General features: G+C 38.8%; 1 protein-coding gene across 2 annotated transcripts in view; it reads left to right on the top strand.

Annotated features, from left to right (window-relative positions):
- Positions 1-15,938, top strand: part of ANKRD28 (ankyrin repeat domain 28) — a 119,698-nt gene that overhangs the window by 20,245 nt on the left and 83,515 nt on the right. Inside the window, exon 1 of one of the 2 annotated variants that reach the window (XM_058038027.1) lies at positions 3,826-3,911. The exons of the other annotated variant lie outside the window; for it this stretch is intronic. Coding sequence (XP_057894010.1) covers positions 3,870-3,911 — 42 coding nt within the window. The 5' untranslated portion in view covers positions 3,826-3,869. Of the gene's footprint in view, positions 1-3,825; positions 3,912-15,938 lie in introns of those variants that run through there. 2 annotated transcript variants of the gene reach the window in all.

Below are 15,938 nucleotides of genomic sequence, written 5' to 3'. Positions count from 1 at the left end.
CCTCCCTTAAACTGTGTAGGTGTTCATAATCACAGAACTGTGTGTCTGTTCCCACCTAGAAGCTGAACACTCTTGTTTAAAGCTCCTACTCCCTCTGATGGCAAACTGCTGCGTTTCTCTTGCTTTCTGTGTTCACTTTCATCTCTCTCCCTTGGTCTCCATTTTATCTCCTTGCTGCAATGCTGGATTAGGCTGTTGTTTCATGTGTGTCCCACTGAAAGTGGAGTTTTAATGAAGCTGATAAAATTGAAGGGCCCTACCACACTGCATGTATACTAGACAACAGTAAGCTGTTTGGTTAGGTAGGCGGAAAGGAGGCAGAGCTTATCTTCTCCACTTGAATTTATTTAATATTTTTAACTATTGGAGTCACTCTTTTGTGCTACAGGTCATACTTACTTCCTAATGCTTGGCTTAAACTGATGGCTGCACCTCCCTGAAGCTTGCATACAAGTACTCTGCTCTTTTAAACTCAAATTCTTTTTTCCAGAAATCAATTGTTTGGGTAATATCATCTTATGCTTAGTACAAAAACCCCTCAGTATTATAAAGACTGCATTAGTTACTTTTGTACGGGATTGTTATTAAGAAACTATTCTCTTTTAAATCTTGTAGTTATAATAATAAAGATCTAATAAAGAGAAAATAGAACTGTCATTGCAACTTGTGTGTTAATGATGTGATAGCATATGGTAATCCTATTAGTAAAATTGGCATGTCGATTACAAATAGTAATCTAAACCAAAATTTTAGATTTTAGAATTCTAGTGAAACCAAGCTGTTTATCATGTGGTTACAGAAATAAGACGTTGTATAGTTTGTATGTCTCTGTACATCTTTGTGTAGAAGACCAGTTTGAGAGAAAAGATAACCAAACTGTTGGCCCTTTGATAAATGACCCTTTGCTACAACATTACTCAGAGCAGAAGGAAGTCAGCAGATCTTTGTGTTCTCATTGCATCCCTTTCCTGCTTCAGTAGTAGTAGTTTCAAATGTTTCTTGAAAGCGTTTGCTAAATTATTTAATTATTATTAAATATTACTCATTTAATTAAATCTAACCTTTGCTTAACATCAATTATTTAAATGGGGGAGGAGTATCAATTCTCATTCATTGTCACTGACTACAATAGCACTGTTGGGTACTTACTGTGTGCGGTGTTGCCTTTCATGTGTGATGCTGGCAGGAGTTTCAGCTGGTGGAAGAGATGTAGGACTGTTTTTAGAGTTTTCTGATGTGCTGTCAGGCCTTTCCTGGTGGCATGAAATCCAAATCCATGGTGCATCTGACTCAGGGTCCCCTCTTTTGTTCAGTTTGTAGGAACTGCTGGCTTGCAAGTATTGCTTCTGTTTGCTTGCTGAGCCTTGCACCTTGTTTGGGAATACTATTTAGCACCTTTAGCATTATTCCCCACCTTGTTTGGTAATGCTATTTAGCATGTTACTGGCAATTTTGGTGGAGGTAGGTGAACCTCTAAACATGTCAAAAAGACTGAAATAAAACTCTTTTAATTTTGAGCCTTTACGATCTCCTTGAATGTGAAGTCGGTAGTCTTAAAATTTTAGGTGCCTGCCTTAAATATGTGAAGTGACTAGAGCCTTCCAGGAATCCTGGCACTTGTAGGAGAGATATTAAACTAGTATGTGCTGGGAAGCAATTTCGTGGTCTTGCTCAAGTGTTTTGGTTTTCTTTGGTGTGCTGCCACCAAGTGACAAGGTTTGATATTGCTGCTCTTGTTTTCTGCTTTTGTTTTGGGTTTTTTTTTTTAAGAGTGATTTCCACTAATCACTCTCTTTTCTTTCAAACTGAAAAAATTAGAATATTATTTTATGCTCCTGGTACATTCGAATACAATATTCCAAATTATTATTCCAAATAACATGACTGCTTGGAAAGTCTGACTGAAAATTTCAAGGATAAATGAACTGTCAAAGCTAAGCTTTTTTTTCCCCCATCATTCTGCTGTTTAGTTTAAATATTCTGGATTCTGTAAATTATTGTGGAGTCTCTGTCACTGGAGATATTCACAAATCATCTGGATGCAATCCTGTGCCATGTACTCTAGGACTGAGCAGGGAGGTTGGACCAGATCACCTGCTGTGGTCCTTTCCAACCTCACCCATGCTGTGATTCCATGATTGGAAATAATCTTCAAACTGAACAACACAATGTAAGCACACATCTGAGCATAAACATCAAATATAAAAATGCTGAGATCAAAAACCAATATCTGGCAGATCAAAATGTATTATAGAAATAATGTTTGAATCCTACATTTAAACATTTCAGAGTATCTTTTGATGAACAATCTTACAAAAATAATCAGTATATTAAACCAATATTCCAAGCAACACTCAAAATACTCAAAATGCCTCCCTATTTGCTAATCTATAGAAAACTTGCTTTGCTTGGTAGGATAAAGGATGTTGGTGCATTTAAGGTGAGATTGTTGCAGATGGAGTGGGGTAGCCATGAGGTGCTAGGGGTGACCTGACACCTGTGCAGTTCACGCATCTGAGGTGTACTGTCTCTTTGACCTGCTGGGCACTGTGTGTGGACAGGGATGATGGTGGGGTGCAGAAATTAGAGACAAGATTATACATTTCCACTGATTACTGATGCTGCCACCAATATTCTTTATCTTCTCATTCTTACAGGCTTGAGTGCTATAAAAATTGCTGAGCAATGAAATTATGCTTTCTTTCTAAGAAAATGAAGATGTTTAAGAGTTTAGTTACAGCATTATTTGAGAATATGATTAGAGGTCTGATTTGTACATGAGACAGTAGCCAAGGTACATCTGCACAGATTAGCAAATCCATCCTAAGTGCTGTTTAAAAAGACTTCAAGGTCTTACTAGAAAAGGTAGTCTCCTGTATATCCCTCCTTTGGGAGTTTCCTGGCTGTTCAGCAGATCTTAGAGCAGGCAACTTTGGGGGCTGAATTAGCAAAAAAACAGTTTTAGCTTTCTGCCACTTGTTCTCTATAGTTCAGCTTATGGGACAGTAAGGTAAATGCAGTGGCAGCACAAAGAAAACACTGGGGACATGTAACTACAGCAGTGGTTCCTCTTTGTTCTTGGCTCTGCTGGGGCTGAATGTGTCACGTGCTACTCCACCCAGTTTGGAAAGGTGACCGAGGATTGTGTTTTGACCTGAGTAATTAATTTGTCATTAAGACTCATCTAAACAATGTTGTAATCATGCACTTATTTTGGATTGGTCTGTATCTGCTTGCCACAGCTGTTACCTTGCTATTTACCTTCTGTACCCTGTCTTAACTATGAATGCTGAATATTTTGAGGTTTGCTCCCTGCTCTCCCCTTTTGCCCCTCTTCAGATGGAAGGGAGGCATCTGTGAAAGCTTGGCTTTCTTTGTAAATACATGTGTGAAGGAGAAGGGGAAAATAGTGATTCACTTGTTTTGGTCCACCGAGAGGAAATCCGTCAGTAAAACCTAATAGCAATAAAGACCAAAACAGTTCATAGAAATACATTGAAGCTTCCAGAGATCTCCTCTCTGGCACAGGAAATGTCACGTGCTGCCAGTTCTATGCTGCCAGTTCTATCCCCAAGTATTGGCCTATCAATATGCCAGCTGTGCTTCTTATTTTGCAAAAGAAAAACAATTAATTACCCGAGGTATGGTTTTGTTTGCCTCAGTAAATTATTGTAACAGTTTTAGCATAATTAAAATGTTTACTTCTGAGGTGACAGTAGTTGTTTCTGTAAAATATAGCCAGCATGTGATATATTGGGTTATATTTAAACTTAGTGAACAAGGATTTAAGTTCTGAATTTTTTTTCCTGTAAATTAGGAATTAATTTTGCCTGTGGCCATTTCAAGTCCAGTGTAAGTGTTCCTGTCTCATGGTGCGTAAAGGCTACCACAGTCACATGGCAATTCACAGGGTAAGACACTTCTGTATAATTTCATTAAATGCTCTGTTTCCTGTCATGTATTTCCTTGTTCTCCTAATGTTCTTCAAGTGATTGTGTTATTTATTAAAATAGCAAAATGAGTAAATTTAATTAAATCCAAAGTAAATTTCATTAATGCCACTCAGTGTTCGATGATGTAAGTTTCATTGGTTCCCCTTACAGAACTAACCTATAAAGGAATATCCAAAGTGTTTAGAACTGCTATTGTGGATAGACTTCTTAAATAAAAAACCACTTCTCCTCCTAACTTTCAAAGTAGTAGGGGTGTGTAATTCAGCACTGTCTTTATTCTATTTAAGGTAAATATATCAAGGTTGTATGTTACCTTAATTCTGCCATTTTCTGGCTTGGTTTGATCCCGGTGGGCAGCTCAGCCCCATGCAGGCACTTGTTCATTCTCCACCAGTGCGATGGGGGAGAGAATTAGAAATATAAACATGAGAAAAGTCATGGAGTGAGATAAAGGCAGTTCAATAGTGAAAGCAAAAACTGTGCATGCAAGCAAAGCAGAACAAGGAATTCATTCACCACTTCCTGTGGGCAGGCAGGTGTTGAGCCATCTCCAGGAAAGCAGGGCCTCATCACACATAATGATGACTTGGGAAGACAAATGCCATCACTCCAAACACTCCTCTCTTCATCCTCCTTCCCTCATCTTTATATGCTGAGCATGATCTCATATGGCATGGGGATATCTCTTGGGTCAGTTGGGGTCAGCCCTCTCAGCTCTGTCCCTTACAGCTCTCACATCACCAGCCTGCTTGCTGATGGGACATTGTGAGAAACAGAAAAGGCCTTGGTGCTGTGCTAGCACAGCTCAGCAATATGTAAAACAACTCTGTGTTATTAATATTGTTTTCATCACAAATCTAAAACACAGCCCCATTACAGCTACTGTGAAGAAAATTAACTTCTGTCCAAATACCAATACACTGAGTACCTTGAGCTAGTGTTTTGTATGCAGTGTTTCTGTCCTTCATGTGTTTGGATAAAGGCAACTGCTGTAACTACCTATTTTGGCATATAAATTAAATGGATAAGCAAAAAAGGAGTGAAACTTGTCAGGATGTGATGCCTGTAATTTAACAAGTAAACTGTATGAGGTCATCTGGTTTGTGGCAGCACTTTTTTTGTTAACTGTATTTATTTTGATAGTACCTGGATTGTAGAAGGCTGTGAGAAAAATTGGTTTAGGTTGATTGAGCAGCTCACTGGTGATGGAAGCCTTCAGGAGAACACAGGTAGACTTCCATTACTGCTTTAGAGTCATGGGTGTATTTTAGCTTTGCACCTGAAGTTGCATTTGCTTAATTTCTTATACGTTGGGGATTTTTTGCTTCAGATTCTGAACTTTGATTTTTATGTTTGTCCTGGTTTAGGGGAAATATGGGAGATGTCCCAGTTTCAAGGCTAAGCATCATTGTTTCATTTGAAATTACAGATTTGGGGTTTTTTTAAACTGAAGTATGTTTTCCTGTTTAGCCATGACAGTGACTCTTGACTTGTCTATTGCCTTCTGGTTTAGACTAGTTCAGCTACTTCCTTTCTTCCTTCTAGCATGGGAAAATAGATCAAGATTCTTTACCCTTAAAAGTAGTTCTGAAACTGTAAAAAGAGCATTAGTGTCAAGCTCTCTCCTGGGGCTAGAATCTCCCTAGAGGAGATTATCCTATGCTACTATTGTCAGTGTAGTATCTATGGATTCTCTGAACAAAGTAGTCCCTCTGAACAAAAGTCTAACTTGGAGTTTGCTGGCCTAACTGCTTTAGTTATGGTATAAAACCACTGTTCTTCCCAGCTTGCACAGATTTTCTGTAAATTTTATTTTTATAGGTCTGAAAGAAGTAGTTGCTTTGCTCTTTATGGAGGCTGAAACACTTTTAAGCTGTTACGCTCTGTTTTGTTGATTCCTCTTGCTAAGCTGCAACACTTATGGAGGGAAAGATATTTAAACCTGGCATAGTGAAAAAATCATAAGAGCTTAGACAAAATGTAAATCCCATCTTTTTCTTGTCTGTTGAGGAAGAACTGGTTATTTGTAGACTATTCTGGATTTCTGGAAAAGCATTGCAGTTTTTAATGCTTGACTTCAAAAGTGAATTTACCTGAGAAGCTAGTGTACATAATTTCAGATTATTACTGCTGAATAAAAGCTGAGAAGGCCAGTTTTGACCAACAGGCTGCATGTTCTAATTAATTTTTTTTTTTACTGTGCTGATTCTGTATTGAAGAAGACCTCTACTTTGAAAGAAGTAGCACCTACATGTTTTTGCCTGTGTTGCTACCACCAGGTTAGAAAACTGAAGGCTGTTGTCATTTAGCATGTTCTTACCTTATTCCACATACCACTTCCATGTAGACTGTGACTTTGAAACAAACAGCAGTAATACTTCTTGCCAATAATGAAAAGGTGCATTGTTGATATTATTTTGGTTTGAAAGCCCCAGATTCTGGGAGCGGTAACAATGATATTAGGACAATTTTGGTGAACTTTACATTCTATAAGTTCATGATGGTATGACAGATTTCTAAGCAGAGGAATTGCTGGATGTGAGAGGAAATAGTTTCAATATTTCTCTCTCCAGTCTCAACAGCTTTCTTGTGCTGGATGAGGAAGACTGTCATGAAATGGTAGTTCCAGTTGCTGGAAATTTTTGCTTCAGTGTGTGGGACATGAACCTCGTTTAGTTCATTAAGACCTTTCATGCTTATACAGTAATCCTTCTTTCTCCATGCATTTCTACTACTTGGATATGTGACTTTCGTAATCAAACCCAAAAGCTGTGATTTGTCTTGGAGCTCCATATGGGCAAGTCTGTTTATAAAACTGAAGCAAGCAGTAGTCGTTTGCTTTTCACAGCCCTCCCAGAGCTGATCTCACCCTGGTGTCTGTCAGCTGATCTCTGTTGGGACCTTGGAGCCTGGCAGTCCAAGTCCCCAGCAAATGGGATACCTCTGGCTGAGCCCATACAGGGCCTGGGTTTGGCTGCTGGGGGCTCCCCAGCTGGGGTGCAGTGGAAGCCATCTCCCTTGTGAGTGATGCTCAGCAAGACCCTTAACTTGCAGAGCTTAACAGTGTCTTTGTTGGTAAGTATTGCTTGTGGGTACTCCCGACTATACTTACAGCATTTGCAGCAAAATTGTTAAAACTGGAACTGTTTGATTAAAGCCTTCTTTTGCAAGACACATTCCTGTTGAGACTTGACTAGGGACTTCAGAAGGTTTCACTATACTCCTTTTGTTTTGTCTTCAAGTTTCTATGGTTGCTATGATTTGCACAGAAGTGTTCAATTTGGGATAGTTACCATATGGTTAGGATGATTATGTCTTTCCAGGGTTTCAAGGTAAATTACATACAGAATTTCATCTGAATAGATGGCCAAACTCATGCTCAGCATTGTTGCAGAATGATCTGTTTGTCGGGGATGAGCCATTTGTCGGTGAGGGGAGACTCGGACGCTCAATATGAGTTATCAGCAAGTTCTGTTTATTGAAGAGAGCATCAGACACTTATACAGCAAGTAATAAGCTTATGAATATTCTGTAAGCCAAGCAGTCAATTGGTTAAACTATACCATCAACTCTTCTTCATTCTTTTGGGCCTACATTTCTTATTTCTCATGTCTCTCTGTCTACTTGTTATCATACCCAGCTAGACCTAAAGACATACTATCTTGCAGGTGCAAGACTTAGAATTAGCCACAGCCTTTACTTTTCCAGTCTCTAGTCAGCTAAATTCCCAACACAGCATCAGGAGAGAAATGGCACACAGAACTCTCTCAGATCTTCGTTAGGACAGCCTCCCCAGACTGTTCAGTTTATGTAGCTATTTATTTTGCTCTCAAAGAATCACCTCCCTTGGTCTGCTGGCTACACTGGTTTTGATGCAGCCCAGGACACGTTTGGCTCTCTGTGCTGCAAGCACGCATTGGTGGGTTACAATGAGCTTCTTGTCCACCCACACACCCAGGTCCTTCTCCCCAGGGCTACTCTCAATCCATTCTCAGCCCAGTCTCTACTTGTGTTTGAGATTGCCCCAACACACATGCAGGACTTTGCACTTGGCCTTGCTGAACCACATGAGGTTCACACAGGCCCACCTCTCAGCCCATGAAGCTCCCTCTGGATGACACCCCTTACTCCAGTGTGTTACCACACCACCCATCTTGGTATTGCTGGCAAGCTTGCTGAGGATGCACTTGACCCCACTGTCCATGTCTCTGACAAAAATGTTTAAAAGGAGCAGCCCCTATACTGACCCCTGAGGGATATCACTTATTGCTGTTCTCTACTTGGACATTGAGCTGCTGACTGCAGCTCTTTGAGTGAGGCCATCCAGACGATATTTTATCCACTGAGTCGTTCATCCATCAAATCCACATCTCTCCAGTTTAGAGTCAAGAATATTGTGCAGGACAGTGTCAAATGCTTTTCATAAGTCCAGGTAGGTGATGTCTGTTGCCCTTCTCTGTCCACCACTGCTGCACAAGCCCATCATAGAAAGCCAGCAAATTTCTAAGGCATGATTTGCCTTCAGTGAAGCCAGTGCTGACTGTCACCAATCACTACCTTATTTTCCATATGCCTAAGTGTAGTTTAAAGAAGAATCTGTTCCATGATCTTGCCAGGCACTAAGGTGAGACTGACCAGCCTATAGTTGCCTGGGGCTTTCTTACTTCCTTTTGTAAAATGGGAGTTATATTCCCCATTTTCCAGTCAGTGAGAACTTCACTGGACTGCCATAACTTCTCAAATATGATGGTTTAGCTTAGCCACTTCCTTGGGCAGGACCTTAGCCCTTCCTTCCTCAGGACCCATGGATATATCTTACCAGGTTCCATGGACTTGCGCACCTTCAGATTCCTTACATGATCTCAAGCTCAATCTTCTCATACAGAGGGAGATTCTTTTTTTTTCCCAGTTCCTGCTTTCACATTCTGCAAACTGGGCAGTGTGGCTGGAGCATTTGCTGGTAAAAACTGAGGCAAAATAGTCACTGAGTCCCTCAGCCTTACATGTCCTAGGTAACCAGGTCTCCCGTATCTTTCCTGAGAGGACCTACATTTTTCCAAGTCTTTCTTTTATTAGTAATGTACCTAAAGGAGATTTATTTTTTTACCCTTAATGCCCTTGAATAGATTTACCTCTGCCAGTACTTTTCTAACCAGATCCCTGTCTGTTCAGACAGTTTGTCTCTAGTCCTCCCAGGCTATCTGTCCTTGCTTCCCCCCTCTGTAAGTTATTTGTGTTTGTTTGTCCAGGAGCTCCTTGTTCATCCCTGCAGGCCTTCTGGTGTTCTGCACTATTTCCTGAACTTTGTAGGGATACATTGCTCTTGAGCCTGAAGCAGACAATTTTTGAATATCATCCAGCTCTCTTGGGCCCTTCTTCCCCCTTGGGCTCTCTCCCATGGCACTCTACTGAGGGCATCCTTGAAGAGACCAAAGTCTGCCCTTGTCATGTCCAAGGTACTGAGCTTGTTGTGTGCCCTCCTGGCTGCCCTAAGGATCTTGAACTGAAGATCAAGTAGACTTTATACCATCCTTTTAAATGTCTTTTGTTAATAATAATAATTAAAAAGTGGGTTCTGTTTTGTACTGCTGGTACCAGTTGTATTTTTTCAGTTTTGAAGAGCTGAATCTTCCTCTTAGTTCCTCAACATCACATGCTAGAAATCTGGAGGCCAAGCTGCTTTGTGGTGTAGATGTCCTTCCTATAATTTGGGGCCTGTGTGAAGATCAGGTTCCAGGTCTGTCCCCTCATCTGATCTTTTACAGTTTCATATGTCTGGTGATTGTTTTTCTTGACTGATTTGTCATGGAATCAAACTAGAGCAACTTTAATGCAAATCATACTATTAGAGGAAGGTGCCCTGACAAATGTCCTGGAAGAAGAGTTAGTTTCCCCCTCTCCTCCTTACATCTTTCCTGAGGTTTAAGTGGCTGTGAAGATGATGGCTTGTAGTGGTTTAGTTTAGAAACTGAAAACCATGGTAGCTGATAACATTTGTTTTGCTCTTCTGTCAGTACAAAAATGATGCATGTCCTTATTTAGGAATACTGGAAACCTATTGCTAGCTACAGTATTTCCAAAATGCACTTGCTGAAAGATGGGTGATTGGTTTTTGGGTGGGGCATGCAGTCCACTTTATACATGTTATGGTAATTGTTTATGCCTGGAAATTGTTCTTTTGGGGTAAATTATTCAGGAAACTGGGTCACCAGACAGCTACAAGCTATCCAAACACATGGGTCATGTACAGATAAGAGACTGTAACATATCCATTATTTGTGTGTAATGGGTACCAGAATGGCATATGTTTCTTTGACCTTTCAAAATTTCAGTTCCAGCTATAAAATACTGTGCTGCTATGTAACACTTAGGATGCTATAACTTAAATTACTGTGTGGATTAAACAGATGAAAATAAAATTTATTTTTCCCCTAATTTTAGTCATACTGGGTGGGTGGAGGTTCATTGTTGGTTTGGGCTTTTAAAATTTTTTCTTTTCCCTTTATTTTTTATCTGATTCTGACACCCGATAGAGAAAACTTGAGTCTAAATTTTGACTGAGTTTAAAAGCTGGATGCCTGTGGCACTTAGTATGTGTGGTCTAGCATTTGTGCAGATGTTGTGGTAGCTCTTTAATGCAAATAATGGGGAGCAGAGTAAGTTTTATTTTTAAGTGTGTTACCATGGATTCTTTCTCCAGTGTGCACTTCAAGATGACCTCATTTTAATCTTTTATATTACGTGTGATATTTCCATAGCTGCTGACCAGATGGTGATAGTAATGACTGAAAAATAAGCTCCCTCCATGATGAATGGAATTTATCAGCTGCTGCTTTTTGGCAGAGGTGGGAGGGAATGTTGTAAAAATATGCTGACTGGCAGTTTGCTTGTTCCATCTCCCTTAAAGCCAGGAGTTCTATGAGGCAAGAAGTTGGATGTTTCTCTGATATGGAAAGTGAATATTTTTGTCCTTCTTTATCATGTTTTAATGCTACAGGAATTCCACTTTGATATATGTGAAACAAAGCTTGTATTACATAAAGAGTAAATGCTTGAGAATCTTTTCCCTTAGACTTGGTAAAGAGATGGAGTATTTAATAATTTTTTTAAACATGGAAAGCTTTACAGATTTTGCCAAAATATTAATGTTGTATTAATTAATGTTATAAGTACTTCAGAGAATAGAATTCAAACAGTTTTTCTTAGAAGGTCAAGAAATTTGAAGTAGCATCTCTAAAGAAATTATACAATGTAGCTGCATTTCTTTTTTAAGAACTGACAATATCCTCTAAATAGCTTTGTCTTGCATATTTAGGTAAAGATAAATATTTCAAAAGAATGAGTCTTTTTTTCCATGGATATTAACATTTCTTGGATAATATTAATTCAGTTACCTCTACAGTTTCTAACAAGAGTTGCTAATACCCCTAGCAAATAACATTGCAGGCCTATTATATATATATTACTCTTTATTTTTCACAGTTGAAGGCTTTATAATTTTAGTTAGCAAGGAGTAGTTTGTTAGATTATCAGTCTTGAGATATGTAGTGTGTGATTTGACTATTTATATAGATATGCCACAGAGTTCTCCAATCAAGAAGGAAGAAATAGCAGAGGTTTGGCATTTTTTTCATGTCACCCTGTTGGAAAGAGTGAAAAGTAACACACTTCTCCTTCCAGTATGAGAATCTGGAGGAAGTAGTGAATTTTACTAATATTCTTAGGTAAACATGTGTGTAACTTTGAAGGTTTTCATGTACTTCAAAGAGTAAAAGGTTTTTGTGTAATGCCAGAAATTTATCCAGAGGCTGTTTCTGTCATTTGGGGAGGAACGTTTCTGGTCTCATTCTTCATATGGCCATAATCCTATTTATCTTCCCGGTCTCTCTGTTCTGTGAGGAGTTAGAGCAGCTGTGGCTGCTTCCCTGCAGTTTGCAGGGTCTGAAGCTGGAGAGAAAAGGTCCCTTGTCCTTCTGTCTTCCATGATTCAGTGTTTGTGGGGGGCAGAGTTCCTCACTGCTCATCAAAAATTAATGCTGAGTGGTTTCTTGCTGAAAGGAAAGGAGCAATAGACCAAATAATGTCATCTTAAGATTGACATTTCTAAAGAGGACAACATTTCATTAAAGGAAAAAGAAATTAATTGGAGTTTTTTAAAAAGACAGAAAAACAGAACAAAGAGAGTGTAGACCGTAAGTATTTTTTAAATGGCCATGAGGTGTCAGTGTACATCCAAAAAGAAACTTGGGTGATCAATGCTTCTGAAAAAATGGTTGTCTTTATTTCATAGGGCCTGAAATAAATCTGTAGGGACAAGGTTACAGCAGCTGAGTCAAGATGATAAAAATTTGTATCTGCATGACTTAAAGGTTACATTTTCATAGTTATTTGGTGGTTTTAACCAAGATGTGTAAGTTTATTGATGTATTTCTAGACTCTAGTGTAGTTTGCAAGCCAGTTCATGAGTTCAGTGTTCTCTCTTCATTGCCCTGCATTATGAGCATGCTGGTTGCATGAGGTGTTTTCTGGGGAAGACACTCCACAGCTTGCTATGTAAGATATAAACAAATATGACTATTTGTAACCCTATTACTGACTTACTGTTATTAAATATTGAAGTTATTAAATATGTTTGGTTCCTAACATATTTATATTATAGAAATCTGGTATTTGTTTTTCACAATGCTTTTATAAAACAAAAGTTGTCTTGTCAAGAAGAGGTAGAAAACAATTGCATACAAGATACCCTGTGGCCTCGTTTTTGCCACAAAACTTGACCAAATACTCTTCCTTTTTATACCCACTTATTTGCTGAGTGGGGTTTGATTATTTGTAGGTTCTAAGATACCTGATCCTAAAGTAGTATTAGAGGCAAAGGTGTATAGAAGTTAATTTTCTTAATATTTTGAATAAGTAATATGCAGCTCATGTGTATTGTGTATTATGTAGTGTTTTAATACCATCTTTCTAATTCTGTATGATAATATTCCTTTATAATGCAATTTATTGGCTCTTAGGAATGCCAAAACTTACTTTGCAAGTTCTCCTCTAGGTGTCGTCTTAATTGAATAAATCACTGATTGAAGCCGGTGTTAGGAAGATTTTGGAAGACATGAAACCCAAAATAATCCTGATTGAAAAAAAAATACTAAACCCCCCAAACTCACAAGTTTTAGATCATGTTGGATAATTGTGTAAAAGTTGTAGCTCTACCTTGTTGTGTTTGTATTTAATACATAAATTGCTTGTATGTGGATTCTGGATACATAATTGGTTTTGTCTGCTTTTTTAAAAAATTCTCTAGTATTTTCTTTATAGAGCCATATGCTTTATAAATTCTGTTAGTACTGCAGGGACAGTTTGATTAACACAATCTGTGAAATTTGTATTTTGCAAAATGCTTTTTTTTTAAACGGAAATTTATTTGGAGCAATTTACATATTGACTCATGGGACGAGAAACTTAATAATTCTTTGCATAACCATGGTTTTGTGTAACTGGAAAGAATTTAAGGAGTGATACACTTGTAATAGTGTAATAGTGTTGTAATAGTGTCCAAGTTTGGAAAAGTTCAGGTGTCATGAAAGCTGTCTTGAGATATTTTAAGGATAATACAAGGAATGGAATAGTTCTGATACATGGTTGATGGAGGGAGCTGGGTTGATGGGTGTGGGTTTGCAGAGCTCTCTCATCACTGTCTGCTGTAATGAGCAGTTTGAGCCCTCCCAGTGCTGTGTGGCAGCTGCCGGCCCATGGTGAGCTGGCTCACACAATTGGCCAGCAAAAAAAAAAGTAAATAGGGACAGATGGGTCATACAAGTTGTCTGTGCTGGCTCAGGAAAGGGATGTGAATGTGCAAGGATCATGCGGGGAAGGGAGGAGTGAAGAGCCTGTCTGGTGACCAGCAGTTAAAATCAGACTAATACACTTTTTAAATGTCACTTAGGGGAAAAAAAACCAAACAGATTTCTAGGGTTGTAAGAATTTAATTAGCATTCTAAAGTAATACTCTGTTATATTTTATTAATTTTCATTTGGTGATAGACTTTTTAAGCAAAGTGTTTTTTATTTTTCTAAATACAGAATTGAAAAATGGATAGGAAAAGTCACTGAGGAGTGCAGGTTGTGTTCATGCTCTTATCCTGTAGTGATGTGTAAGAGCCCTCCTCCTGAAGAGCTGCTTCTCTTGTGGGCATTGTGGGGAGGACTCCTTGGGAGGTTTGAAGCAGGCAGGGATGATGTTTGTCTGCAGCTGTGTGCTCCTTGCTTCTTCTTTGGGAGAAGCCACATCTATTTTGGCAGCTGCAGAAGTTTTAGATGAGCTCTCTCATCCTGCAGTAGTCCCTGTATATGTGTGTGAATATGTGGATTTCATCCAGCTGTGTTTCATAGAGTGTTTTCAGTTGCCAGGAAGGAGTTTTTCCTTGGACGTGAGGGAGGTGTAAGGGGTTCCTAAAAACTTCTAGGAAGTTTAGCTTTCCCCAAGCAGCAAATCCTGACGCTTGAGGCAGCTATTGACACACACTATTCTAAAGATGATCATCATAATTTGTGTACAGTGACACTGTTTACATACTGAAAAGAGAAAAAAAAGTGGTATCCATAGCAACTGGGATTCATTTTGCTCACTCACATACAGTGTTTTGAGTCCTGGTATGTATGGAAACCAAAATTTCACATGTGAGCAAGCCAGCTGAACTGTGGTTTGTGTGGTCACAGTCTATTCCTATCTACCCAAAACTGAATTAAAAGCATTGCACTTGTAGGAAATGTTACATGCATTTTTAGTATTATAATAGTTAAATATTTATTTAAAAATTTGTTCTAACTCTTATAACTTCTGTAAGAGAGAACTAATTTTAAAAAAGTTTTCTTTAAAAGAAAACTTTTAAATCTTCTAAAAAAAATTAATATATTCAGGACCTTTCCGTCCCAAACTCCATCCTGAGAAAAAAGCCCTCATCATTAAAATGTGCCCCCCTTTTTTCCTCCTTTGTCCCTGCAACACTCATTCCTGGGTGGAACAGGGAGGGGGAGACTGGGTTGTAGGCAGATTGTACCATCACATGACTAATGAGTAGGAAAATCTGAACAGAAACTTTTAAAGGCCACAGTTTTTCTGTTTTCTTTTAGAGCTATGAAATAATTCAGCCTCTTCCTTCCCTCAGTATTATGGACTCGCTCAACTTTCTACTAGGAGAGTTTCAGTAATGACAAATGTATTGGACAGATATTTTGAAGGTGCAGATTTTGTAGTCCTTCTTGATGAAATTGGAGCTTCGTTTTGAATAGCAGAAATTGTGTGGTACTCTCAGAAAATATATGTTGTTACCACTCTGTTATTCTAAATAGTTTCCTCTAAATAATGCATTTGAGTTCTTTTACTTATCAGACTGAGTGAATAGCAGACATACATTTGAAGCTGGGTAAACTTTCCTTCCCTAAGATGGTCAGATTTGGAAGTGTTCTCTTCCTGATGCCCTTCTAGTAGAGGTAAAGCAGCCTGTACCTTATAGTTGCTCCTCCTTGGGTTTTATCTTTGCTCTTCAGTCCAACCTGTGTTATTTCCCCTTTTGGTCATTTAATCACTGGAAGCCAGTGAGAGCTGTTTACCACTTCTTTAGGTGCATTGCTCTGCTCTGGTTCTTAGTTTTTCACAGGGTGTTCATTACTTCTCACTCTTAATTGGTTGTATCTTCTTGCTTCTGTGACTGGATTATCATTTTGTTATTATTTGCTGCTGAGATAACACAACTGTGAGTCCAAGCAAAACATGGACTAAGATAAAACCCTGCTAATGCTGCTGAAATGAGACAGGTGGTGCACTGTTTGTTATAGCAGCATATCCAAGCTGATTCTTGCAAATATGCTAAAATCAAACTTAAATCAGCATAGCTAGCAGTTGGAAGTCGGTGAGCTTTCTGACCTTGGCTAATAGAGATAGATCCACTGAGCTTCTTGGGGTTTGTGCTTTGGGAGGAGGTG

Source organism: Melospiza georgiana, chromosome 1, assembly GCF_028018845.1.
Source record: "Melospiza georgiana isolate bMelGeo1 chromosome 1, bMelGeo1.pri, whole genome shotgun sequence".
NCBI classification, from domain to species: Eukaryota; Metazoa; Chordata; class Aves; order Passeriformes; family Passerellidae; genus Melospiza; species Melospiza georgiana.
Note: the sequence above shows the minus strand (reverse complement) of the source record. Positions and strands in the feature narration are given on the sequence as shown.